This window comes from Orbicella franksi, chromosome 2 (genome assembly GCF_964199315.1).
Source record: "Orbicella franksi chromosome 2, jaOrbFran1.1, whole genome shotgun sequence".
NCBI lineage: Eukaryota > Metazoa > Cnidaria > Anthozoa > Scleractinia > Merulinidae > Orbicella > Orbicella franksi.
In genome coordinates this window covers 21533336-21561107 of record NC_138146.1, presented here as the reverse complement: position 1 = coordinate 21561107, position 27772 = coordinate 21533336, and the positions used below count along the sequence as shown (strand labels likewise).

Below are 27772 nucleotides of genomic sequence, written 5' to 3'. Positions count from 1 at the left end.
AAACATGGGTTTTTGACCAATCAGAGCGCGCGCAGGGTCCTATCTATATTATAAAAGACAATAAAACACGGTTTTATAGACGGTAGATCGAATTCTTCACGCACAGAACCCAGTCTATCGTCCAGGTTACAAAATCTGATAATACATAGCGTTTTAACCAATCATAGCTGGCGAAGGCAGAAACTGAACTGTATATATAAAGTGCAGCAAATTAAGGTTTGGATTCTTTCTTGTTCGCACTTAAAACTGAAGGGTGACGCTCTTTTTAGTCTCGCGACTTTCTGGTGGTGTTATATTGTACAGTTGTTGAATTGAGCGCCCAGAAGAGAGGCATTGCGACGCTTGTTTACTCAGACCGATCATAATTGTCTTGATATGCATTAATTAACCTCTCAGTAGGACCAGAAGGCGAAGTAGCCCAATGGTTACTGCGCTGAACTCTACGTCGCATGTTCGGTGTCCGAACCCTGACCGGCGTCTTGGGCCAGCCAGACACTTAACTTTTTAACAAATAAAATAATAAAAATAACATCAAACCTTTCAGTGGGTTGCTTTATATTTTCATCCAATTTTCTCTTGCAATACGCAAGTAAGTAGTTGCCATCATGGCATTAGCCGCATGTACATTTTATGGACCTATTTTTACCACTGTTTCTCTCTAAATAGAAAATTATATTAATTACACCTAGTAAATAGTGTCACATGGCTTATAAGAAGAACGCCCAGACGGCCTAGTCATCTTCGCTGTCAAGAGGATAAGTTAATTGTAGCTTGAGAGCAAAAATGAGAACAGGCTCTCTTGTTTGTTCGTAGGTCGCATCTCCGCCGCTCGCGAAAAACTCCAACGAAAGAACCTTCTTCGCAGACTAAGCTAGTTCCAGCCAAGCGTCACTATCAAATAAATAGTCGGCAAACACGTGACATTGTTCGAAATCTCGTGTTTTCTAAGTTTCGTGTGACGGGTTGCTAAGCAACATAACGTGAGCCATACAACGAAGAAACTGGCACTAACTGATTGGACGACAAGAATCAGATTACTACGAGAGCTTCTGTGTCCCCCCGCCTGTATGTCTGTGTCTCATTTGTGATCGTGATCTAAACCGTCAACATGTCTCTGTAAACAACAGTTCCAACAGGATCTCGTAGAATGTGATCGTGGATGTGAATAAATAGAGGAATGTAAGTTAAAAAGTCCAGGAAATCCAAAGAAGCCGTCCTGCCAAGGATTTTTAACGTCTGTTCTTTTTGGTCTGCTGTTAAACCTCCGGCTGTGAGTCCTAGCATAAGTTCCTCAAGTGAGATGGTCTTCTTTGCTTCGTCTACATAGCACAGAAACAGTCGCTGAAAATGAAGAGACAGGTTGTTAGAGCTTTTAACTAAAGACATTCGAAAGCAGCTAAGCGTACACTCTGACTTCACATTTAGCTTCACAAAATGAACAAAATGATCAGCTAAGCGAAAGCATTAAATTGATTCCCAATTTAAAGTTGATAAAGGTAAATTCACCGTGGTCGCGACTTTGGTAATGAGCTGAAGAATCAAGCGTCCACATTTCACTCCCACGAAGCGCTAAGGGCCCGTCCACACTATCACACTACGCTGGAGAGATTTGAAAACGATGTTTTCACTCTGGAAACACTTAAAAAGTTTTCCGTCCACACTACACCGGAGAAATTTGAAAACGCAACAATCACCTGTCATTTTAGATTTAAGCAATAGAACACTTTTTCCGTGTTTACATAGCCTCATCTAAACACGAGGAGGGTTCGGAGAATTCGAGACAGTTATGCAAACCCGAGACGTAGTCGAGGGTTTGTATAACTTTCGAGAATTCTCCCAACCCCCGAGTGTTTAGATGAGGCTATGTAAACACGGAAAAAGTGTTCTATTGCTTTTATAAAAATAATTCTCAAAAATACGCGCGAAGCTAAAACGTCACAACCGTGTTTACATACTCTCATCTAAACACACCTATCGACCAATGAGAGCGCGCGTAGTAGCTCAGGTATTTTATAATTGTTTTTGAGGAAAACTCGGGCGGGAAAATCACATGATGATCGTGATGTCATCGTTTTCAAAAAGCTTCGTTTTCAAAATGTTTTCCGTCCACACGAAAACCAACAGCCGGCGTTTTCAAATTCTCCCGGTTTGAAGAAGGGCGTTTTCGAAAAGCTCCGTTTTCGTGACAGGTTATTGTGGACGGCTGGCCTAACCGTATAAATGAAGCTGCGTTTTCAGATTTACCCGGTGCAGTGTGGACGGGGCTTAAGAGTGCCTGCCTGTAAAAATCAGACAAAGTCTTAATTTCGCGGCAAGGGTCGAAAATTCGATTTCGCTCATATTCTTATGGTAGATAGGCTAGGGCATGACAAAAACTACTGGATAGTTTTTTTGGCAAAATATCCTTTTATTTCAAAGAAATATGCAAATTACCAAATTCCGTTAAAATCGTCATTTGACGCACCATTTTATTAAGCAAGTCTGAGAGCGTCGCATGCAAAACCACATCATTCTTCCGTCTTTAAAACACTCAAATATTTTTGTGCAATGTTTAAATGTGTACTGGGTTGATTTTAAGGAATGTTGCGTTGTCTTTTTGGGTGCAAAATAATTAAATTTCGAAGACATGTATTTCATTCACTTAAAAGTACTTCGTGAATATAGTTAATTTTCACCATGTGCGAAACCTTCAAATGGATTAAGCTTCTGGTGATTGAATCGCCGAAGGATGGTCTACGGATTCCTGTTAAAATTTCTTTGGGCAAATGATTGTGAGCGACGCGAGAACTTTTCAAAGTACGTCAAAAATGCAAATATTTGACCATTTGTCGTCAAATTTCAATTTACGGGTCAGACGTCTATTTTAGCGTGAACCACATGACTTGACCTATAATAAGTTGAAATAGACACAGAGCTGATAATTTCGAAATGCTCTAACCTTATTTGTTGTAAAAGGCAGGTCCAAAGCCGATTTGACGTGTTTCTCTCACCATTCGTCACACATAAAGCAGAAGTTTGCTTTTGTTTACATAACGTCCGATGTACATCGCCAACTGTCAACTTATTTAATGGTTGAATACCATGAATCTGTGACCCTCTTTCGACACATACGATCACCACTGCATCTAAGTCAAAAACGGCTAAGTCATTTGTAGATAGTTACTTGCTTTGCACTACGCCAAAATATTAAGTTTGATCGATTGCTGACCATTTCTGATAATCATGTCGGCGCAACACAATCTTACAGCCGTTATTTGTTCGTCACGCAATGCTGTCACGGTTTATGCTGCACATTTTGATCTATTTTGTATAGAGCACTCTCAGGATAAGTGAAACAACTTAATCATTGTTCATCTGTTTGTTCATATATATAATAATATGTGTATATTTATATATTCGTATTCTATAGTGTACGTGGCCTCGGTCCAAATCACGTTCGTTGCACGTTCTGATGTTTCAGACAACAGCTGATAAAGCTAGTGCCTGTACTCACTAGAATTTTAAAAAAAATCGCCATAAACAAATTATAGATCAATGAAGCAAGAACTAGCTGAAATAAAAATAGGAAATCACGTGTCTAATTCGTGAGAAAAACAGACTAAATTTAATTAGTAATTACGTGAGTAAATAGCCCTAGCCATGCCATTTTATTTGGCGTATTTTGTTTCCTTAGTGGCGAGGCATTGGCATGTTTGTAACAGAGAACAGAGGACTGTTGTCAATACAGTCCAAAATTATTGTCAGTAAAATATTGTAAATAAAACATCTATTGACCGGTTACCTCCGCGGCCACCATTTGGTCGTTCCGATAAGGATTTCATTATTGTCTTTACCCCTATTAAGCGGCCACCCAAAATTTAAAAACTTTGTTTTGGAAAGGGCGATGGCAGATAAGAGTCTGAAATTGAAGGTGCATGACGAGTGATAATTCAAACACACGTCTATCATGATTGTCTTGAATTGACTCCATGTTCACCAATAAATTTATAACCCGATAGTGAAAAATTAAATATTCAAGGTACACCAACCTCTGTTTAAGCGGCTAGCCCCATTAAGCGGTCACCGCCCATTTCCCCGAGGGTAGCCCACTGTATTACACGTAAACCAAAAATAATTGCACAGCGCGAAAAGACCTAGGTTTGAGTTTAGCGTTACAGCATTACGCAGGGCATGTAGGTAGCGGTGGTCGAGTAAAAGATAACAACAGGGGCAATGGTAAACTATTCATTCTTTTCATTTCTTAATTTAATCTCTTCCTTCTCAACACGATTGTGGGCTCCCAGTAGTTCCAAGCCTTACGGAGCCTTACGTATTAGGATAGAAATTGTCCTACCCCTACCCCCTAAAATGGGATGACAGCATTGCGTGACGAATAAGGAACCGCTGCAAGCAAGGATTCAAGCCATCAAACCATGATGATCAAACGTAATATTTTGGTGTAGTGGAAAGCAAGCAACTATCTACAAATGACTTAGCCGTTTTTGACTCAGATGCAGTGGTGATCGTATGTGTCGAAAGAGGGTCACAGATTCATGGTATTCAACCATTAAATAAGTTGACAGTTGGCGATGTACATCGGACGTTATGTAAACAAAAGCAAACTTCTGCTTTATGTGTGACGAATGGTGAGAGAAACACGTCAAATCGGCTTTGGACCTGCCTTTTACAACAAATAAGGTTAGAGCATTTCGAAATTATCAGCTCTGTGTCTATTTCAACTTATTATAGGTCAAGTCATGTGGTTCACGCTAAAATAGACGTCTGACCCGTAAATTGAAATTTGACGACAAATGGTCAAATATTTGCATTTTTGACGTACTTTGAAAAGTTCTCGCGTCGCTCACAATCATTTGCCCAAAGAAATTTTAACAGGAATCCGTAGACCATCCTTCGGCGATTCAATCACCAGAAGCTTAATCCATTTGAAGGTTTCGCACATGGTGAAAATTAACTATATTCACGAAGTACTTTTAAGTGAATGAAATACATGTCTTCGAAATTTAATTATTTTGCACCCAAAAAGACAACGCAACATTCCTTAAAATCAACCCAGTACACATTTAAACATTGCACAAAAATATTTGAGTGTTTTAAAGACGGAAGAATGATGTGGGTTTGCATGCGAAGCTCTCAAACTTGTTTAATTAAATGGTGCGTCAAATGACGATTTTAACGGAATTTGGTAATTTGCATATTTCTTTGAAATAAAAGGATATTTTGCCAAAAAACTATCCAGTAGTTTTTGTCATGCCCTAGCCTATCTACCATGAAAATATGAGCGAAATCGAATTTTCGACCCTTGCCGAGTTATTTTCCATTTTTATGGACAGGGACTCTTAAGGATCGATCGAAACGCTAGCTTTCGAATTTCAAACTAGCTATGGTGGCTATAATTTGGCATCACAAGAGAAGCGTGCATACAGCTCTGGCCAATCACAAGGTAGAATGTGTCCTTTCGTCCAATCATGATTCAGCACATGTCACTTTTCTCGTAACGGCACCTGTTACTGCGCCTTTGTTTAAAGTTCCTAGAGGTTCGTTACCCTATTCGCGTTAGTATCGTTAGTCTCAAGCCTCAGATAGCTTTGGTTTGGGTTTTACAGCATCCATTAACAAAACACTGTCTAAGCAAAATTTGCGCTGGTTTCCAGTAATCTTGCAATATACATATGTTGCCCTACCTTTGCTCGTTGCAATTTGTAATCCAACTCTCTGAAATCCAGCTTCGAGATAAGGATTTTTGCAAATTCGCTGTTAAAATAGTAATAAGAAACAAATCAGTACAAGACGTTTTAGCTGTGGATTGGTTGAAAAAAACAAAACAAAACAAAAAAAACAAAAAAGGATCAAAAGAACACATTTTACTAGAAACCACCACGTACTCTAGAACTGCGACACGCTGAGAAAATGCAGCAATCACAGAAAATAACTTGAAATCTACTCCGGAGTCCAAGCTGCAATCACACAGTTCTAGAACCTAGAGATTGAAAGGAACATGGTCAGAAAACACTAGTTCAGGGTAGTATTTGTTACGTTGTTCAAGATAAAACACGTGATGGTGTTTCATTTAGATTCCAGGTGCAGCCGATTCCCCTTCGCGTAGCATTTAGTCAAGGTGAATGGCAGGACAAGAAAAAGCCGGTTTTCTCTGAGTTCATCTCTCGTTCTTCATCTGCTCTTGATCTGCCTATTTCCTTGTGTCAACCCAACTCGAGTTAGACCTCAAAGCCGCGCAGTTGGGGGCAGGCTGACGAAATAAATCCCAACAGGAGCCCGAGTTTCTTGCCCTGGTTAACTTACACTTCACTGAAACGAGAACAAACGCGACGGCTACATCTTTACTTTTTTCTTCGGTTGTCTCCCTTGGCGCTTTAATTCAAATTTTCTGTCGAGCATCCCCGACCTTTTCATATGGGAGTTCCCCCGGGGGAGGAAATGCCACACAAGACACGCTAATTACTTACTCGGTAGATGTAAGTTATATGAGAGTCGGAGAGCAAGTTTGCATTGACGCTTTCCAGGGCTTCTAGAAGATCTTCAGGAAACAAAACCCCATCCTTGTCCTCATCAAACTACGATAAAAGAGATCAGTTTTTAACGACTTCAGATAACCCACATGAGACGACTGTCGAACACGCGCAATGCCTGTTCAGTTATCTCTCTATTCATGCTCTATCTATGTTAAGCTCTTTCTCTTTGATTGGCCAACGTATTAACATGGTCCACACGCAACCTAGTATCGGTGAACACATAAAGAAATACTTCAAAGCTGGGTTCACTGGGGAACCTTTGTTAATGGGCGGTGCTCCGTTAGGAGTTAAGAGCTAAACAACTAAGAAAAATGAATCAATTGCTAATAACAGTAGTTGTTGGGCTTTTTCAGACAATCTCTCTGTGTACATGATTTTGTGTTGTAAATGTAATTTTGTCTTAACGATGAATAAAAAGAAATGTAAAACACCTCTGCATGTCAAAAATGCGAAAAAGAAACTTACACTCTTGAAAATGCGACGATAGTAATTAGCTTGTCCTTCACTTATGATACAGTACTTTGCCAGAAAGTCATCTGAAAGGGAAAAACAGGACGAGAAAATAAACTTGCTAGTTTATCAACAGTCACAGGTAATTAACCTCAACTGGCCTTAGAGATCTATGTCGGGAGTCTTGAGGTGTTTGACTTAGTAGGATTACTGTCTTTGCTTTCCTGACGGCTGTGAGAGTCGTTCCTGTACTACTCTGTACACAACTGGTTTCTTTTTATGTCCTCAATTACAAGCGAACAAGAATGAGTTCTCTACCAAGCCCCATAGCATTGCGTTCACGCTCACTTAATACACCCAAATTAATGCACGAATAAATGTCAGCAAATGGGACCTGAACTGAATTACTCCCATTTCTGTGACTAGCTTCCCAATTCACAGATTACTGAATTAGCATCAGAGTAAATCCGAGGCGGTCAGTTGAAAAAGCGACTTCAACGAGAAATGAACATGTCATCCACTGGACTAAAGAAGCACGCGCACTACTTACCTAACCCACTAGAATCACCATAATTGTCAAATACAGGACTCTGCGCTTGAATATCTCTCTTCGGCTTGCCTAACGCTGCTTGAAGTTTCTTTCTCCTGTCTTCAGCCAGTTGCTGACGTATTAACTCGTTGCGAATGCTGTCATCAGTCTGTGCACGGCGCCTGAGTGGTTTGGACGACTCCTGGGTGCTCTCTTTTCTGACTGGGAACATGCTAAAGGTCCGTTTAGGAGCCGGTGGTATCTGCGTAACACTCTCTGGGGTAGAAATAAGATAGTTCTTTTAGTGTGACTGTTTTCCGTTTGTGGTGATTGATGTGTAGCTCAGGTTCAAGTGGAAAGAGTTTGACAGTTGATGGTGTTGCACGTAAGTCTGGTCACTTGAAACTGATTGGTTAGTTTGGCCGTGATGGTATGGGCTCTAAGACTCGTATAAAGTCTGTCAACAGTCATTGGCCAGATCGAGTAAGTTTCGATCCGTTTATTTTTAGTTACAAGAACTGCCCCCTTCCCCCTCCAAGAATAACAGCTGTTCATGCTGAACTTCAAATCTCTTAGTTAGAACACAGTAATTAACCGTAATCACCCATTTCATACCCAAAAATATCCTGTGTAGCTCTCCGTCATTTTTATTAATGAGTTCCCTGAGGAGCCCGCAGGTTAGTGGGTCATCTAGATCATCCTTAAAAACTACATATATTACAAACAAGACATACCTGGTCTTTTAGGGATTTCAGGGAGGGAGGGTGTGTTTACTTCTCTCTCTTCCTCCTCCTCTTCTTCTTCTTCCTCTTGCTCTTCTGGAGACGAGGCCCTCTCCTCCTCCTCGGCTTCATCCAACCGAATGAGACTGGTTTCAACTGGATTTTTCACCTTTTTCTCTTTAACTTTCTTGCTTTTCCTTTTCTTTTTCTTCTTCTTCTCAGACTCCTCTTGTTTATCTTGTTTGGGCTTCTTAGATTTTCGTTTACTTTTAGGCGTGTGCTGAAAGATGGAATCGTTAATGTTACACTATTCACAATCTCGTTACCAAAATGGTACGTTACCTTTGATTGGCTACAGAGCGATGGTATTACGTGATTTTGTTCAAGAGAGCCATGTCTGGACAAGATTGAAGTGAATAATAATATTCCCATTTTTCAATTTGAAGCTCTTTATAGATGATCTAATAGTTTGCCGGGAGGGGTAAGGATGACAGGTAATGTAAATGGGATGGGTCGGGGCGGAGGTGGAGAGCGAGTTGGCGTGAAGATGGCGATAACTGCGCGCAAGATACAGCTGTAGTAAAGGTTGTTTAGTTAGCAGTTATCTCTAAGTTTATAACAACTATGATACCATTTGCAAAATCCATTACCTGCCGATAATTTTAAGATATAGAGAATAAATGCGATACCGAGTAAATGCATTGTGTCTATAATACAGGCAACAAATGCAAGGAATCGTTGATGTACTTGTAATATTTCGATATAACTCTATATCATTTGCCCCCATGGTGATGAGCTGACTCGACAGCTTTGGAGCACTCTTGGTATTATCCCATTTCGTGAAAATAGTCGGAAGTTTTTTGGGTTATTCTATGGAGATTTATCAAAATAGCCTCATATTCCTCAAACCATATTAAGTTAAATGAAGACCTGATGAGATGGTCATATCACAGTTACAAGGGATCAGTCGATTCTCTATCCTAGTGAATAAAGGCGATCCAAAGTGCGCTTCCATTGTTTATATAGTCCTACAGTACACTCTGAAAAGCTTGAAGGAACTTACCTTTTCCCCTTGAACTACAACATCGATTATCGATGGTGAACTGGGGTTTACCACGGCCACTAAAAAAATGAATGAGAAGTCAGGCTAGTTATACTGTGCCAAGATGCATGAGAGTACAATCAAAATAAGTTTGTGCATGTCGTGAGAAATATTTACATCCTTGCTTTCTATACGTGACCAGTAGCATCATGTCGCTTTTCGCTTCGCCAAACACCGTCCGTGAAAACCAGAAAATATGTCTAGAATGATAATTGTGTTAAAAGTTTTCATTGCAAGAAACCGCAAAAATGAACAAACTAAAAGGTTTTAACCAATTTTGGCTGTCATGAATTTCTCTCAAAATGCATCCTCTCGACTATTCTGAGGTTTTTGATCACTACATCTTTTCTACTTGAAGCCTCGATCGGAGTTAAAGTACAGTTTTAAGTGATCTTGTCGCTACCAAGTTTCGTCCATCGAAAGCCACGAGATCGCAAATTGGCATGGTTGAGTTGACGCTGTAATGTCTTGTCACGGGTGAAAACAACACTAATTTTACACAACAGACTCCTGCTTTCTCTACCAGGCCATTTTGAACCTCACACTAGTTATAGCATGGAGCAGTAGCTAAGAACAACAGCACTGTTCCGACCGTTCTAGGGGTTCTAATGGGTATAACCATGGGAGACAGACATGATGTCCTCTGGCTCTCGCTTACACCAAATTTGTATATTTGCAGTGACTAGAGGCCACTTTGTCACCAAATCATATAATAGCAACCAAATTTTCTTTAGGGTTAGACACTATAGAGGATGTAGTTTGAAAGCAAACGAAACCTTTAGATTGTTCCTTTTTGAATGCCCTTTCAAAATGTCGCATATAAATGGTCAAATCACAGTGATTTACGGTATTTTTGAATCGCACTGGGCTGTAACCGACTCTCATAGTTAGCTTCTCATTAACAGACAATTCTGCTAGCTAGTTTAGCCCCTTATCCAGTTTCTGCACTTGTTATTCACATTTGTTGCTGTTTCTTGCTTCAATTCGATTTTCATACCTTTACTTTCCATCTGTGACGCAGTTTCTACTACAGAATACTCTGTCTCTTCCTCCCAGGCGTTCTGTTCGTCAACCACTTCCTTGCTCTCATCGCCACAAACAAATTCTTCCACTTGTGGTTCCTCTTGGTCTTCTAAGATCACCTCATGAGTGCGTTGGTGGTCTTCTTGTTGTTCTTCCTCTATGGGTGAAGGCGCTGGCGGAGTGTTCCTCGACATGTCAGGTTCTTATGAGAAAAAAGACCACGATGTTAGCACCCAAGAGAAAAAAAGGCGATTGATTCACAAAGACCGTATCCTCAACTGGGTTAATACAATTAATTTGCTTGGTTGTCCTTTTGAATCCAAATTATTTGTCCATAATTTCAGCCAATGAACAGCACAACAATTTGACAACTATTCTGCTTCCTGTTTTTGTTTTTATTAATAGTCCATTAGCGGAAACAATGAAAGTGTTCTTGTCGCAACAGAGCGTTTCTTGTTAAAGTACATCGAAAGAATTTTGAGTTTGTTTGGTTTTGGTTACACCGTGTTCGCTAAGCTTGATAATTCAGCAGTCAAAGAAAGAAAAAAATTGTTGACACACGCCTTCGATAACGTGCGCTGTCTAAAGTAAAACAAAAACTTCGTTTTGCATTATCTCAGCTAGCGGAAGTCTCAAGCAACAAAGAAGTTTGCTTCAACGGGTTCAAAGTTGACATCAACGGGTTGTAATTGGTGGATTAGACCAACTCTACTTATCGTGGGTCAACTGGTTATCAGAGTATGTATGATTTATTTATTGTATGTAATAATATCGTTATTTCGGTTCTCACTGAACTTCCAAGTTTGCTTGCTATTCAGTGAAATGAGCAGCGAGTTTTTCTAGAAACCTTTTAGAAGCAAACACGCGATAATTTTTTATCAGCCAACAAGAAACAAATGTGACTCTATTGTGCTGTGCCAAGTACAGGAAAACGAGCTGTATTAAGGTAAGCAAACTGCATGGGCATTTAATTGACATCAAATAAAACTTAAGGCTCCCAAATTTAAAACCTCAAAGCAAACCACTAAAGCAAAAAACAAAACCAAAATCAGTTTATGTTTGTCCACCCCAATGCTGTTGTGCCTTCCTGTTGTTCTCTCCTACATTTGGTGTTGGCGCTCTCCGCTCTCCGTCTTTACACAATAGGTCATTTCCGAATTACCTTTTGTCTCTACTTCAAACGAGTCTCCGTGGAAAACCTTTCACACGAAAATGAGTTTGATTTACATGAAAATGAGCCTGTAGGCCAAAGGCATTTTCATATGAATGGTTTCGCACGTAGCCTCGTTTTGATCCTGAGGCAAAAGGCACCTCGAGCCTACATGTAATGAGTGAAACTGATGTCTTACCTGTCACTTCTCCATACACCTCCAGGCCTACATGTAATGAGTGAAACTGATGTCTTACCTGTCACTTCTCCATACACCTCCACTCTCATAGCAATGCTGTTTTTCCACGTCTGTGGTATGAACCGCACAAATCTTGCTTGCACTGGGTTTGAAATACTATTTATAACAACCGAGTTGTTGTTTCTGTTTCCCTTAAAAACCTGGGATGAAAAAAAGTTCATTTACTTCCCACACCAAGAGAATATGACTGCCAGTGCAAACTCTAACGTGTACACAAACCTTACAGATACGTTATTCCCGATGCTTGTCTTAATAAGTAACATCGTACTAACTGAGTGAGTCCAAACACGTGGACTTGACACAGAATGGAGAATGATACATGCATTTCAAGGGTTAAATATACCTCAGCTGGGGACACTAAAACAGTTGTGTATCAGAGAGAAGTGCAGAGCTAAGCATTGAGTTTACATTGAGGCATTGCGTCTGTCCCCTCTAGGTCTTTTACTTCGCTTCTTTGAATAAAACAATCTATATGTAGGAGGTTGATTACTTGCAGATCACTTGGCATGTACTACGTTAGAAAATCTAGTTCAATTGTCTGTGACTTTGACTCAACTGACTTGTTTAAATGTCCTCGTTAAGATAAGCTGTTTAAGTATTTCGTTTTGCATAACTAATTAGTTTAGATGCTTTACACCAACGGTTTAGAGCAAAATATCGTTTTGTTTTTAAAATCATGGTTAAATATAAATTATTGTTTACCTACTTGCCATCGTTTTGTGCTCTGTTGCGTTATCATGTTGAAATTTATATTTAGTTAAAAGCTGCAAAATAAGACAATTCGATATAACATTTTCGATACTAATTTTAATTTCAAATTTATAGTTTCAAGTTTAACTTGACGTTCAAAACTCTCTTCTGCGTCAGTTTAATCGAGTAAAAATCTGCATCTCAACTTAAGGTTTAGAAACCTAGCCAGGTCTCCAAATTGAAACGCAGTTATCACTTATTGCTATTAAAATAACAATAGAATGAATTTTTCGGCTCTTTAACCTTAATATTTAAGCTTACGTGTTCACAACTAGTATATAGACAAAAACAGCCCCTTTTGATCACTTGAGTATACAAGTGATTGCTTGTAGAACTACAGTTTAACTCATAACCCATTATGGTAAAATTCAATTTTATATCGAACCAATTTTCCATCCTTGATCAGCTGTTATCTCCTCGTGAAATGCGTACTTAACTTTTTTCTTGTTTTTCTTAGGAGAAACTATACATAGTGTTCATAACAAAAGGAGTACATTTAAAAGTATTTCAAGCAAAGAAAATCCCAGACGGGTTTTCTCTTATGCAGTCAGCCTGTTTTAGGCGTTCAGTTAGTTGAGGATTAGCGCTACTGAAGAAGGCCGCGTTTTTTCTTTTGTTTTTTTCTCTTTTTTTTTTTTCTCACTCGTCATGCTTTGCGCTGCTCAGCAACTAACCCGAGGCCTGGAAGAGGTCTTAGAGTAGTGTCTTGTCTTTGAAGAGCCTGTAAACTTATACAGGCCTTTAACTGGCATCTCTGGACATCTATGCTAAGAATTACCTTGACAGCGTCATTTTCTGTGTACTGTTGCCACTGTGAGCCATCTGTACTAAAGGAGAGCGTGTACGACTCCACCCAGCATTTGTCTTTCTTCTGCACCTTACCTTCGCTGGAAATACCATAACCTTGCGTGGCGACCTGCAGTACAGGCAAAAAAAAGTTGAACCTCCCATTTTCAGACACCCTCAGGCCCAAGAATAATGTCCTCGTAAGAGCGGTGTCCGCTTATGGGACGTGTCCGTTTAGCTCTGGTCTGTTGGGTTCATGTTCTACTGAACCATGTCCTACGTACCGGGTAGTTCTCGCAATGAATAATGACTTAAATGTCCGCTTTCATGTGCATTAAAACCAACAGTACTCAAACCCAGACAGTCGTCCTGTAAGTGTTCCTGATTATATGATTTTACAAGGTAGGAGTAATTCTAATTTCCAAACTTTTGGTTCAAAGAAATCTCCATAAATCGATTCAAATATGTAAGAACTGCATGGCAACACACACCAACCTGCGAAACATTCGTTAAAGCTCCCAGGTCCACTTCTAAGTACTGTTTCTTGTCATTGAGTTTTGGTTTCCAGGCTCCACCACTTTTCCCCTGTTTGGTGTTATTCAGCCGCGCCTGACTAGGGACATGGTAACGATCTAGCACAGACGAAGCTCGCATGGCATCGTCGGGTATCAACCCATCGCCAACGCCTAATGCCACTGGAACAAACGCGGCCATCAAGAAAGCTAAAGTAGAAAACAGAATGACATGAATATAAGCAGGCAAATATTAACGTTAAGAGCCGACGTTTCGGCGTCATCGTGACACCATTCTCAAGGCAAAATGAATAAATAATGCGAAGATTTGATTTCTATACCGTCTCTCATGTTTCAAGAAATAGTTATTGATCAAGACGTGAACAACGCATCTAATAAATTCAAAAAGAAGGCGCTTCTTTTGCCAACGTTCCTTGGTATCCCGCACAAGGCTCCCCTCCGAGTGCTGCTTCGTGTTCATGTGGAAAATCATTAAGGCCTTCTCAGAGAAACTGTAAAGTTCATTATAAAACAGAATTCAGTGATTTGTTTTGTATAGGTAATCGCATGAAATGCGACTGCAGTTAAGGATTTACACAACCAGTGATATTTGAAAGGAGAGTGCAATTTGAAAACGTTTCCAAATACCACGAATAGTGTTAATTCTTTAATAGCCCGAGCTTTCATGGACCTTCATACGAATACTTATTTATGATAGATTGGGGGAGAAAACTACGAACACGCGCGCGTAAATTTGCACTTCAATGCAAATTAACGATAAATTTGCCTGCTCTCGTCCAATTACAATGAAGTAAATTTGTCAGTCATATAATAAATTACAAAATTACCTGTATCGTCTGCGTCACCAATCGACCCATGATCAGAAAAATTTTCATCTGCCATGACAGCAGGAGGTGAGAGGAAGTTAATTTGTATTTCCTTTTTTTCTTGTTCGATCTCACTTTTTTTCTCGTCAACCTTTATTTCACTTTCTTTCTTTTGAAATTCTTCTTCACTTTCTTTCTCTTCAATTCTTCTTTCACTTTCATTTCCTTCGAGTTTTCTCTCGCCATTTTCGTTGGCAGCATTGTACTGTTCATTTTGCTCAGGTGAGCTGATGTCCAAAGGTTCCTGTTCTGTTTTTGGAATGTTCTCCTTTTCTGTTCCTGGAATGTTTTCCTGTTCTGTTCTTAGAATATCGAGTTCATCAGTCTTCGTGTTTACATCTTCCAATACTGGTTCGCTTTCAGGTTCAGCTGCTACTTCCGACTGCGACACATCAACTTCCATGGTCTTTTCACTTCCGTCTTCTAATGCAACGTTTTCCACGTCAGCGCCATGATCTATTTCTTGCGAATTAGAATCATTCGCATCAGTTATACTTGTGGCATCTACTTGATTTTCATGTTCAGGTAAGAGCGACTCGTATTGTTCATCAGCTTGGGCTAATTCCTCAACATAACCTCTTTCTTGAGTAATGTTCTCTACGTCGGGCAGCTCAAGTCTATCGCCTTTGCTTCCTTGAGATTCAGTATCGTTCTCTTCGCGCTTTTTTTCGCTTTCAGATCCACACGGGATGTTTACTAAATTTGGCAACACACCCGGAGATTCGTTTTTTGAGCTCTGTGCCCGAGGCTCGTCCCGTGTTTCAAAGATATCAAAGTACTGAGTGACGATTATTTTAGGAAGTCTAAACCGTTTCTTCTCTAAAATTTCTTGTCTCTTTTTCTCTTGTTCAAGGCGTATCATTTTTTCCCGTTGCAGCCTTTCTTCTCTTTTCTGTCTAATCATGTCGTCAGGGTCAGTGTAACAATCTGTTACGGAAGAAAAAATGTGCAAAAAATGTAAACCTTGAATAAGGTGACTGTAAAACCATGGAATAGACATTAAGTACAACACTGTACAGCATTAAAGTGAAGAATGATCATCGCAGTAAATTTTCCAATTTAAGCAATTGGAAAGAAGAAGCCTGAAAAAAAAAAATCAGGGCTTCAACGGGATTCGAACCCGTGACCTCCGCGATACCGGTGCGATGCTCTACCAACTGAGCTATGAATCCACACATTGGGAGCGAGGTCACTTTCATCTACAACCGCAGTTCCAATATGAATTATTTCATATATACTTCACATCACTGTACAGCATGTGGTCTTGTTTACATAATAATTTCAAAGTAAGAAACAACGCCTTGGTTTCACAGTGCGACAGTGTCCAGGCTCCACTTGTAGGCGCGGTCGAAACCGTTACACTCAGTATCGGCCCAGGTAGGAGGAGAGACGAGTGATTCAACAAACAGGTACACTTTCAGTAAGGAGAGGGAGAGCCATCGTCTTAATTTGAGGTCTGCTTAATAGAGGTTTTACTGTGCTAGTACAGCAATAAGAACTGTAAGCCTTACCTCGATTTTTTCTAAAGTTATTCAATCTACTCTCATGTTCTGCTCCAGCAGAAATGGATTTGTTTGTCCATCGTTCCCAAATGTCACGGATCTGTTGAACTCTCTCAATGATTCGCATGTGACGCTGAAAAAAAATCATTAGATGTATTGATTACTAAACTCTTTCTTTATTACCCAATTTGGTTACTTAAAGGAAAAAGCTATTAAGATCTTTAGGTCAAATCCCATGGGAGGGAGATACGAGATTATTATAAATCTTAGGGCAAATCCCACTCAATTGCTTTATCACTCCAGCTGTCAGGATTGTAAAGGGTTTCCCACAAAAACTGTACTATGTCTATAAATTAAATCAAGGGTAAAGAATACTCTAATGTAGTCAATTTGCCATCATCTTCTTGATAGAAGCTGATGGTTAAAACCTAGTGTGTTACAAGAGCTCCATCAAAGAACTGATTGACACCCTGACACATACCTCTTGTTTCTTCCACTCTTCTTCAAATTTGAACCTTTGCCGTTGACGCCGAAGAGCTGACAACGTCCGTTCATGGGAGCATCTGGGAATGTGTGGACAGGGATCCTATGTGAATAATAAAAAAAGTCTGTATTAACTACTAAATTAATTACTAATTGCCCCAGTTTATAATTTGGAGTTACTGCTACAGGAAAATGTAGCTTGACTCTGAGACAATCCAAGGTTGTCCATTTGCGATCTCTCCCCACCTGATATACCTCACCAGAGATCTTGTTCTTGACAATATCTTGTCCTCCGTGTATCCTGGGGAGAGGGGAAGAGGGAGGGCTCCCATATGAAAAGATTGGGGTTATTTGTCGTCTCACTTAGGGGTGTAAATCAAAGATTTTGGTCTCACTTAGGGTGTTGATAAAGAAATGCCACTTTTTTAGCTGTCAAAGTATCTTTTAGGGTGCACCCAAAAACTCTTAATAAAAGAAATGTTCTTATTTTCATTTTTAGTCTTGATTTCAGCTGGTCTCTCGAGTCTGGTCTGCTAGCATGGACTCCATTTCTAAACAACAGCTGGCAATTGAGTCCGTTTTCTGTTTTAAGTGGTATCTTTTAGGGGTGCAATAAAGCTTGCCACTGACAAATCATGCTGTTTCGCTCAACCTTGTCCAATAATTGTTTTAATTATTTGTGTACCCTGAAAAGCTTCTAATTATGGTAAGCAGAATTCAGACCAGGCAAAAAATGAGTAAAAGTTGTATTTTTAATGTTATTTAAAGATGATTTCAAGTCAGTAAAGTGCAGTCTCAGCACCCTAATGTTTATAAACATTATATAAGTTCTCACTCGATGGAATACAAATTGATGTTATTTGTTACGAACTGCATACCTTATCTTTGAGGCCTTTTAAATTCCTTTTCCAACATCTTCATTGATTTTTACAGCTGCGAAGTTGTTTTATCAGTGGATATGAGAAAGAACGAAGCATAAAACTTGGCATCGATAATGGCAGTTGGCATGAAACTTTGAATTTACTCACTTAAGTAGTTGTGAAATGTTCACATTTTGTGATGTCTTTCATAACAGAAAACAAAAAACGAACAAACTCTCAAGAGTGTGCAGCACGGACTGGAAATCATCTTTAATAATAAGTTAGTAATTAAGACCAAGAGAACTTTGTTACCAGGAACATATCACTAGTGCGTCTTAGCAGCTCAACATTTCTTGTGATTGTCTCATAGTTGTTGCACTTCTGCAATAAAAAATTAGCATGTTATTAAACTCATGCCTTAATAATCATTTAGTGTTACTGATAATCATTTGAAATAAATGGAATAAAAAATTTATGTTAGAATATGATCTCCCATTATATTGAAACAAGAGTTTTACTGGAAAATACACCACTCCTATAATTCATATGAAACCACATCAGGACCTGAGATAAGATTTTGAGATAAGATATTGATGACATCATTAACCGCTTTTTCATGGTTCTTCTAGTATATAATAAAAAGAAAATTCCACAGTGGCTTAAAGATGGGAATTTTATTAGATCTCATGTGAAAAAATTATTATATTCACTTGCTGCACTCATATTTCATAAAATAAAATTTGTAACTTGCACCGCCTACCCCCCTCCCCACCCCCCACAATGGCATCTCTCTAAAAATTCCTGTTACAGTGTAGCCCTATACTTTCCTTTCAAAACATTGGCTTTAGAAACCCAAACTCCACCTTGGGAATTTTCAACTGACCTCCCATGAGGTGGGTACAGACAATTCCTAGAACTGAAAATTTATCACTCTAGTTAGGTATAATTACCTGTTTGTTGGTTAGCCAGACACCCAGGGGCTCCACCCATGTGGGGAGAGATGAGTTATTCTGAATCCTTGGTGGTCTTTTTAAAATTCTGCTTGTAGATGGCGAGTGCACAGGACTACGAAATGGTGCAATATCCCCAAAGTATATGCTGCTGGTCCCTTCAAATAGTGCATTGCTCTCCCTGGAACTTTCCTGAAAGATATATTATACATAAAATTTCAGTGTTAGCTCAGTTCTCATATGTCACTCAATGACAGGAGGGAGGACACATTTTCTCTATCTCCATGCATAACATGCCTTTCAGGTGAAACTTAAAGTGGCTTGATCAGATTTTTGAGTGACGAACCCATTCAACTGAGCAACTAGAAAATCACCCCAAGCATAAAACCCAAACGATTTGAACAGAAAATTGAACATTACAGGTGAGCTAATGTAGAGGAAGACAAACGTTTCAGATGAAGTATGTTTTGCCAAGGTCAGAGTAATCATAGGAATGATTGGAAATGATCTCATAATCCCTACTTTTTACAAGAGACCAAATATTACTTAAATCATTAAGGGATAATTTCAGAAACACACCCCTGGGATTTTTGATCTGACCTCATTTTATGAGAGAAAGGGCTTTGTGAAGGTTTGTTGCATCAACAACATGTCAAAAAGGGCATGGAGCATGTGCACATGCTGAATGGCATGTATCAGCAAAGGGTAGCAGCTAGTACGATCATGTGGCAAGAAGCAAAACTTTCAAAAAGATGTTAAAATTCTCCAACTGTCAGGAAAATACTCAAGCACAAATTCAACCAAGTTTTAAGGCAAACTTCCAAAGCAAAGAAATCTACTGACAATTTTTAGCAAGTTTTTAAATTGCCTTCAAAATATTTGTACATGAACTTGTCTACCCTGTCAGTCTATTATATATGAAATCAAAAAATCATCTTGGTATGAATTTAGCAGCTAGGAAAGCATTTTGTAAAACCAGTGGATAGTAGTCTTTCCTGTATTAGTTGGCACACAATTCATACTGGAAGGAATAACAGGTAAACTATTCACATTCTTCTCATTCCTTTATTTGCTCTCACACTACTCAACTGTGTTGTATATTACTCCCTGTGGCTTCAGACTCTTTTAATTAAGTGTGAAGTGCTACTGCCAAAGAGTCATGCCACAATTTGACAAACTCTTAGGGCAAGTCATAATACAAATTATTAATGAGCAAATCTGTAATGTAGCGCACCCCTTCCCTCTGTCCAGCAATCTACTATACTTTGCAGTTGTTATTGACAATGAGTAAAGCGAGAGGTTATGGTTGCTTAATTCATTTCATTGTACCACCCAATATTTGACCATTTAGTGTACTCATCTCAGGTTTCCAAGATCTTGTATAGTTGGTCATAAATACCTTAGTAACTTCACAGATTTCAATGAGTATGTCGTCAATTAAACTCATGAGTGACCCCTTTATAACTTAATGGTAGCTTGAATTACTTTATTATTGAATTACATGTACAGTTTGTAATTATCTAATACTGGCATGAAGGAAACAGTGCACAAACTAGTATGTTTAAAGACTGGCACAAAGCCAACATTAATTAATATGAGAACTACTCGGCAAAATAACAGCATTCTAAAAAATAGAACTTTCTAGCTTTCAATGAACAATAGCTCAAATGGTGGTATGTTCAGTTTTTATCATTATAATTTGGAGTATGTCAAATACAAAAAGAGAAGGCATCGGTAGGAGACCAAAATGTTTACCGGTTGTCATGAAAACGTAATGCTTGAAATAGCTGCAGCAATAATTTAACTGGAGCGACTTTGCACATGTCGAGTTGCACAGTGTACATGTATGTCACATGTAGAAGAGCAAATAAAGGATCCACAGGGGTTAGGTTACAGCTGATAAATGCAAATCAGCAGTTAATTTACTTTCAACAATTTTAAGTTGATATAAAAACATCCTTTTCCTACCCAATTCAGATATGGTGCAGCAATATTATAGTTCCAGTTGAAACTACATGAGCTTAAATATTGTAATATTTAAGCTTATATTTCTCCATTCAAAAAAACATTTTAAAATGTTATAAATAGAACATTGGAAAAACAATTCAAAGCTTTTCTATGTTTATTGCTATTTTAGTAGATAATGCTACATTAATTTTCCTTAGAAAAATATCCAGTATCCACAAGGACATATCTCAATATATTTATGTATGATTTATACTTAAAATTTCACTTCAACATTACCTTTAATATATTAAAAGCTCACATGTTATGACATGTCACTAAGCTTAAGCTTACATACAACATTCAGAACTAAAACTGAACTGACTTCTGAAGTAATATTTTGACAAGGACAACATTACTGTTAGGTTGAAGGAACTACGCGAACTGTGTTTCGTATCTCTGCGTATCTTTACCATGACAGAGACCAACAAATCTTGCAAGGAATCTGAATGTTTACACTTGTCGCATGTCATCAATCGAGTCGAGAAATTTTGTGATAACGTCTCCAAAGTAAAAGAAAGTAAACTGATCCTTTCTCGGAATAAAACACGAAAAAAAAAACAATTCTTCTCGGTAAATCTAAAACGGATTATTTTTAATTAAGTTGATTTCTTCATTAACAGATATTGGCGATGTTTGTCAAACACTTCATTCACTCACCTTTCTGTTGACATAGTTCCCACTTCTTGACTGTCCATCGGTATGTTGAGCTGTCCTAGGCGAAGCTTCAAGCAAGCTCAATCTGTAATTCTTCTTTTCCGAAGATACAGGCTTTTCAGACTCTCTAAGCTGTAAATAAGGCAGAGCCTGCATTTTCACCGGCCCATAAACCGGCAATTAGTCTCCAACAAGGCATCACATTTGCATTTCCCGTTGCTTTGCTTACAGTGGACTGCTGGGTTGCTAGTGTCTATTTCAGGCCTGGTTACCTAGCGGAATGCGGACGATCGATATTTACATAAATGTAAGACTTTTGATCCTTGTATTTGTATGTGAAAGTCATCCTACGGCTATCGGTATTTCCCCTGATGTTGTTAAGCCGACAGATGACGTGAAAAGGGGGAGGCTGCGTGTTCAAGCACTCAAACCGGAGAGATGTGAAGTCATATGGTTGCGCAAAGACACAAAATATGTGATCAATATTTGATAGTTCGAGATCAGGCACGAACTTCAAAAGGTCAACTTGTTAGGCGATGTTGAACTCGGCAGCCTCGGCACTTGTGGACACTGATTCAGCTGAAAAAGGTAAAAGAGAAATAATTGGTCGAAATATAACCTCACAATACGAAACTGTGGAAAGCAATACAGAGAGCGTAAAAGAACAGCTTCAATCTTTGAACCTTAGAGACACGGATGATATAAACGCCAACAAAATGACCAGCCAAACTTTGAGCGAAAAAGAAAACGGATATGCTAAACAGTCTCATTTTGTCGGAAATTCCGTCGAACGGAAACCGATGAGCCCGTCAACTAAACCAACAGCAACAGAACGGAGTAAGAGAGTTCTACCGGCGACACCGAAATCACTTTATAATTCCACACCAAGTCGATCGACTTCGTCGCTACTTCAACCGTCTGAAACATTAAATTCTAAACGCCTGAGCAGGTCTTCTTCACTAAGCAGTAACACCACTTCTTCTTTGTCATCTGAAGATGACCTCACTAGATCAAAAACAAAACAAACTCACATTGCAGTGTACAAGTTCGTGGCCCGGCATGACGACGAAGTGAATTTGGAGACTGGGGATGCGGTTTATGTCAGTAGGAAATGTGAAGATCTGTGGTTTGAAGGGATTAACTTGCGAACAGGAGATTCGGGATGTTTTCCTTCACGTTACGTCTCTGATATTCTGCGAGGAGGTGCAGTCCAAGGTGAATTTACCATTTTTATAAGAAAAACAAAAGAAAGTGAAAATTGTACTTTGAACCTGTTCTAAATTAAATTAATTTTTGATCTGGTTAATAGCTACATTGATACAAGTGACAGTGATTGTATATCAATCACATGTGACATAATCATATTTTGACAGGCAAAATTGTTCGTAATTAATAATTGTGCTTACTTTGGTAAATTTAATTTTGATTTCTGTATTCCTGTAGTAACCTTGAAATTACACACATTCAAACAAAATCTGAAACAAACTATCAAATTAAATTTTAGCTTTGATTCAAGAGTGCATCAGGGATGTTACCTAAATATACAAAACTGAATGGTCATGTTGATATAGAGTCATAATATGTGCACAATCACCACTCAACTATCATATTGGACTACCTTAATTTATAGATTTTTTTCTATATTAAGAGCTATATATGCGTATTTGACCTTTCACTGAAAGTAAGGGTCTCGGCGTCATGTATTTCAGCCCTCAATTTTACATTCTGTGTCACAAATGCAGGACTCTAAAGGAGACTGATCAAGTTTGGTACATATTGAATATTATTTTTGCACAATCTTACAAGAGACCATAAAAATTATAAGAGTAATTCTGTGTAATACTGTGAAATGGATGAAATCACCCCTTCAAACTTCTTTATTGGACAAGTTTTGTTTTTTTTTAGGTAGTATATTTGAATCTTTTTTTTTCTGTTGTAGATAATTCTGTTAATGAGGCAGAAGTAAATCAATTCAGTGTCAGGTAATATAAGTCATGATAAATAACTTAGTATTCATTTATTATGAGGAGCGATGCATAGTCACAATTCCTGGGTTTTTGCAGACATCATATTTTGCAAGTCAATGTCAGAGTCTCAAATTCTTGTGCAAGACTCAAAAAAGTTTGCTTGCAGAAAATACCTAACCAGCTGCCCAAGGCTTTAGATTTACAATTGACGCAAGCCATGTTGCAAAATATTTTTGATATGTCTATATTTTATATTGGTCACTTCTAAAGTGAGGGTCGTTTAAGTACTCCCAAGTTAGAAAACTGCCACTAAGGCGTGTGCCAATTATCTGACCCAATAATTTCTAAACTGATAACAGCTCTACAGAAATGACTGAGCAGTTAGCATAATTATAGATTTCTTTAGAGCTTTCTATGATCATTCTGCTATCATGGAATCTTTTGGATCAAGTCTTAGTCATCTCTTTAACAAAGTGGACCATCCATTTACTTAACACATTTGCACACAAAATGTTCCCATGTACAGATAACTATACTTGTTTATATTAGTTCCTCAGCACATGTGCTTGATGCAGGGGTTTCATTAATGTTTTCAGCAGAAGGGCAACTGGTTTTCAGAGGCGGGCAAAACTATTTCAACTGAACTTCTTTGTAGGAAAAACTGTCTGCTAGGTGGTCAAACCAGCCGGGCAAAATCATCATCACAGCTAGTCAATTTGCCCAGTGCTGCCCTTAATGAAACCCCTGTTGATGCGTGACGTGACATTGTGAAATGAATATTATTTTATGGGCGGTAAAGATGTACAGACAGATGATATTACATGTGTGCATGTGCTGCAGACCATATTGATAGCATCATCCCATGTGACTTTTTTTGAACGTAAATGTTAGGTTTCTTGGGTCAGTGGAGGTAAATGGCTTCAAGGGAAATGAGATCATATGTGATGCTATGAAAGAGGTACAGTATAGGAGTTTGTAGCTGGATTAATGAGCATTTTAAGAATAATGTATGCAGAGTCTGTGGTAGCTGGAGCTCTTTGCAATAGATACATGTCTATAATGCTAACATAACACTGCATGGAAAAAGATGAAACAATTTGGTACAAACCTGGTACTTTAATGTTACTTGCAGGAATTTCTCATCCATAAAAACTTTATTTGTTCTTAGGTATAAAGCTAATGATAATTTTATAAATATTCATAGCATCATATGTTATGAGTAATTTAAAATATATTATCTATTTGAATATTCTAATGACACTATCTCTTATCTCAAGCATAGAATTTTATTTAATTGTTATTGAGGTAGTCTATTCAAACTTTAGGTGCAACCTGCACCATTTACAAGGTTACTTATAGCTTGCAAAACAAAACAATGAATATAGAACACAAAAAATGCCCCTAGCCCTTTAGTCTTCTATGTAGCCATTACTTAAGTGGGGTGAGGGGTGGGGGGCTTGCACGTGATGACCCAAATAGCAGCTGTGTAGGAGACTACTAACCCTTAGAACAAATGAGGTGCAGATTAACAAGAACAAAAGAATGAAACATTGTTTTTCAACCAAAACTTAATCGAAATTGTCAATTTATCCTAATGCAATCTCTCATCGGAAAACACTTATTTTTATGTAGATTGTTAAACAGCATCAACTGACCTCAGCTTCCAAGCCCCCAGCTTGTATTCTGGATGTAAGTGAAAGAGGAATAAAGATAATTGAACACCCACAGGCGGCTGAAGGAAGAAAGGTATACATGTAGGACAAATTATTTCAACCTAGGTTAATTTGTGTCAAAGGGAAAGGGTGGGTCTGGGACCAATGACTTATTACATTAACAAATATGAGGAAATTTGTAGTGATTACTTGCGTAGAATTGTGGGGATGAAGGTGGACTACATAATCTGAAATCAGGTGTTCAAATGATTGGAGGGGGGGTGGGGGTAGGATTAGGGGGTTGATATGTGATCCTGGCAGGATAGGGTAGGTTAGAACTGAGAGGGGTAGGTGTGGATGTTATTCTTTTTAAGACCCCACCACCCTCCAAAAGAGGGGAAAAACGTATTTGAAAAATTTAATCAAGGTTGAAACAAATTAATCTAGGTCAAAATCTTTTTGACGTAAAGAACAGATTGACCTACTACACATGCACCAACTGTGTCTAATACCATTGACTTGCAATGCATGCAAGGGGCTAAAGCAACAAAGACATTACCCACTCTACACATCGTGTACTAACCTATCATTCTAGGTAATTATGTGGCTGTTTATACATTTTGTATTCCACAGGTGTTAATTACTGTACCATAAGAGATTAATTTGTCAATGTGTACATTGTAGTTTGTATATTGTGATTGTGAAGGTAAGGGTAATTCTGACAAGAACTGTTGTTGGTGACTGACGTTTGGACAACTTGAGCGAAGTCCTTCAGAGTTAAATCTCGTCCAATTTTGGTGTAAAAATTGAAGAAAACTGGGAATTGAAGGAATTTGTCACCTCTGTAACTTGCAGTAGTTATGTGGTTAGTATGGAACTGTGGTGTCTCGAGCGCTCATTTTCACATAGGAGCAAGTAGAGTAACCTATGATTACAGGAGCTTCATAGTTCTAACTTGGCATTCTTATAATTCTATTTGCAGGATGAGAGCACGACTTGTAGAGTAAATTATTTTCTCTTGTTTTCCTACCCCAGGGTTCTGTATCGGGCAAGAAATCAAGCAAACGTAAATTAGGAAAGCTGTTAGATAAAGACTCAAAGGTTTGTAATTATTGATAATGTTGCTAGCTTATTGTAAATTTTAATGATGTAGAGTTCTAATTACATTAACTGCAATGTTCCGTCTTGATTGGTTCTTTATCTGCCATTGTAGGAATCTTCAACACAATGTCACTACTTTGCATTAAAGAATGTAACGTTTTGTGGTTGTCATCCACAAAATGCAAGGTAAGTTGGACGAGTCGTTTTTGATACGCGTAATGTTATCACCAGGCGTGTACCTCTAAAACGGTGTGAGTTTTTTTGTTTTTCGCCGAAATTTAATGCGAGCTTGTGCGCTCACTTACTCTTACTCTTTCTCCTTGATGGCAGATTCTTCGCTTTTATCACGAAGCATCCTGAAGATCACCGTTTTGCTTGTCACGTGTTTATGTCAGAATATTCAACCGAGCCAGTGGCGAATGCCGTGGGGTAAGACCTTAAGATAAACGCCTTTGTTAGTTTCCTTGTTTCTTTTTTTTAGCCTATTTTTGTCTTTCTATCTGGAAAACGAGAGCCTTGCCCACCTATATGTAGAGAAACTGGTTAACAAATAAAGCGCGCTTTGGTATCGTTTTTGACATAATTGGAAAGTTTTATCGTTACTAACATGGTAATCCCATCAACTTGAGAATAGATAATGCAAATGAGATGAGATTTTTTTATTTTTCCCGTAGATTCGTGATCGTGCAACTGTCACGTTTTTCTTGTCCTGCTACTTGTCTCTCAACATTCCCTTTTTGGGCGGGCAGTAAAAAGAAGCCAGCTCTTCCAAGTGAATATTAATCATTGTTTTTCACTCTTTTAAACAGACGTGCCTTCAAGAAGTTTTACGCTGAATTTCTTGACTACCAAGCTCCCATAGAAGACTTCTACTTCGAATGACTTTTCTAAATACAGTCACGATGATAAGACAATAAGATTTATATTTTTACAGCAATTTATTTGACAAATTTATATGCCAATCTGAGTGACAAATGCTTTAACCTGTTCAAGCAGCTCCAGAATTCGGGGAAACGAAAAGTCTTCTCCTCATTTGTTTCGCAAGTGGCAACAAAGTTGACAACGATCCGGGGAAAAAATATATCTATTAATTTATATTTTTGTATGCAAATAAAAATAGTATGTACTGCTGAGTACAGAGAGCTTATCTAATACCAAATGAATTTCAAACCAGGCATTAGAAGCGAACTATGGATTTTGACGAGAAGTTTGATATTTTGCGAAGAAAGACCGTTTCCAGATCTGTCTCTTTCCTGTTAAAAATACATACTAAAATAGTTAAGACAGTACAGCGATCTAATTAAGTTATGAAGCAGATGAAGATTTTAAACATTAGTTTTTGAAAACATGAGCTCTGTGCAAGTTTGTTGTTACTATCCAGTTTGTACTCTCCACGTTCGTAAGAACTGAAGATATATTGCAAGTATTTTTCCTTGATGTGTATGCGGCGTTACTAAACATATCAAGGCAACTATTAAAAGAGAGTGTAACAAGCTTTATAAAAGCAAAGACGTACTAATTTCTACCATGTAAGAATGTTTAGTCAAATATAATTTGGAAAGAATAAGATAAGCAAAAATTTTATACAAGAAAACTAAAACACCGCGTCATTGCGGTTGCAGTAATTCCCTTTGAATGAATTTATAATTTGATAATTTTATCAGAAGCATTCTGATTTTATATAATAACGTCCATAGATTGTGCCGAAAAGGTATTTCATAGGAACTATGTGGTATATGATGGTTTTAAAAGTCAGACTTTCAGAAAATAAATGATAAATTAATCGAGGTTGGACGAAAACGGCCCACATTGCAGACTCGACAACCATTTAGATACCGTCATTATTTACTCTATTTCCACAGTTTTCTTTCTGTGGAAGTTCATAATTCAGGAATA

General features: G+C 38.3%; 2 protein-coding genes across 2 annotated transcripts; one reads left to right on the top strand and one right to left on the bottom strand.

Moving 5' to 3' along the window:
- Positions 1-718: 718 nt before the first annotated feature.
- LOC145478643 (uncharacterized) lies at positions 719-21365 on the bottom strand. The gene is made up of 18 exons (XM_081456737.1): positions 21160-21365; positions 18496-18687; positions 17858-17926; positions 16684-16788; positions 16212-16335; positions 14662-15627; positions 13797-14023; positions 13294-13431; positions 11764-11905; positions 10331-10558; positions 9295-9353; positions 8244-8511; positions 7531-7785; positions 6996-7066; positions 6465-6572; positions 5883-5977; positions 5682-5751; positions 719-1341 (listed from the first exon to the last, which is right to left on the bottom strand). Exons 1-18 carry the CDS (start codon positions 21310-21312, stop codon positions 1096-1098), a joined length of 3516 nt encoding a protein of 1171 aa, XP_081312863.1. The 5' UTR covers positions 21313-21365; the 3' UTR covers positions 719-1095.
- An 86-nt stretch (positions 21366-21451) lies between these two features.
- Positions 21452-27676, top strand: LOC145478656 (C-Jun-amino-terminal kinase-interacting protein 1-like). The gene is made up of 8 exons (XM_081456752.1): positions 21452-22371; positions 23096-23138; positions 24015-24081; positions 24756-24869; positions 25811-25876; positions 25989-26062; positions 26207-26305; positions 26686-27676. The coding sequence occupies exons 1-8, from the start codon at positions 21693-21695 to the stop codon at positions 26756-26758; spliced, it is 1215 nt and encodes a 404-aa protein (XP_081312878.1). The 5' UTR covers positions 21452-21692; the 3' UTR covers positions 26759-27676.
- Positions 27677-27772: the final 96 nt, after the last annotated feature.

Bases quoted from the DNA above. Each gene is read 5' to 3' on its own strand.
- LOC145478643 (XM_081456737.1), bottom strand. From the start codon at position 21,312: ATGCAGGCTCTGCCTTATTTACAGCTTAGAGAGTCTGAAAAGCCTGTA. The intron at 11,906-13,293 runs GTAATTCTTAGC...TTTTCATCCCAG, and splicing joins CAGAAAATGACGCTGTCAAG to GTTTTTAAGGGAAACAGAAA. The intron at 9,354-10,330 runs GTATGAAAATCG...TCATTTTTTTAG, and splicing joins GTCACAGATGGAAAGTAAAG to TGGCCGTGGTAAACCCCAGT.
- LOC145478656 (XM_081456752.1), top strand. From the start codon at position 21,693: ATGTTGAACTCGGCAGCCTCGGCACTTGTGGACACTGATTCAGCTGAA. The intron at 23,139-24,014 runs GTAATATAAGTC...CGTAAATGTTAG, and splicing joins GTAAATCAATTCAGTGTCAG to GTTTCTTGGGTCAGTGGAGG. The intron at 24,870-25,810 runs GTATACATGTAG...TTCCTACCCCAG, and splicing joins AGGCGGCTGAAGGAAGAAAG to GGTTCTGTATCGGGCAAGAA.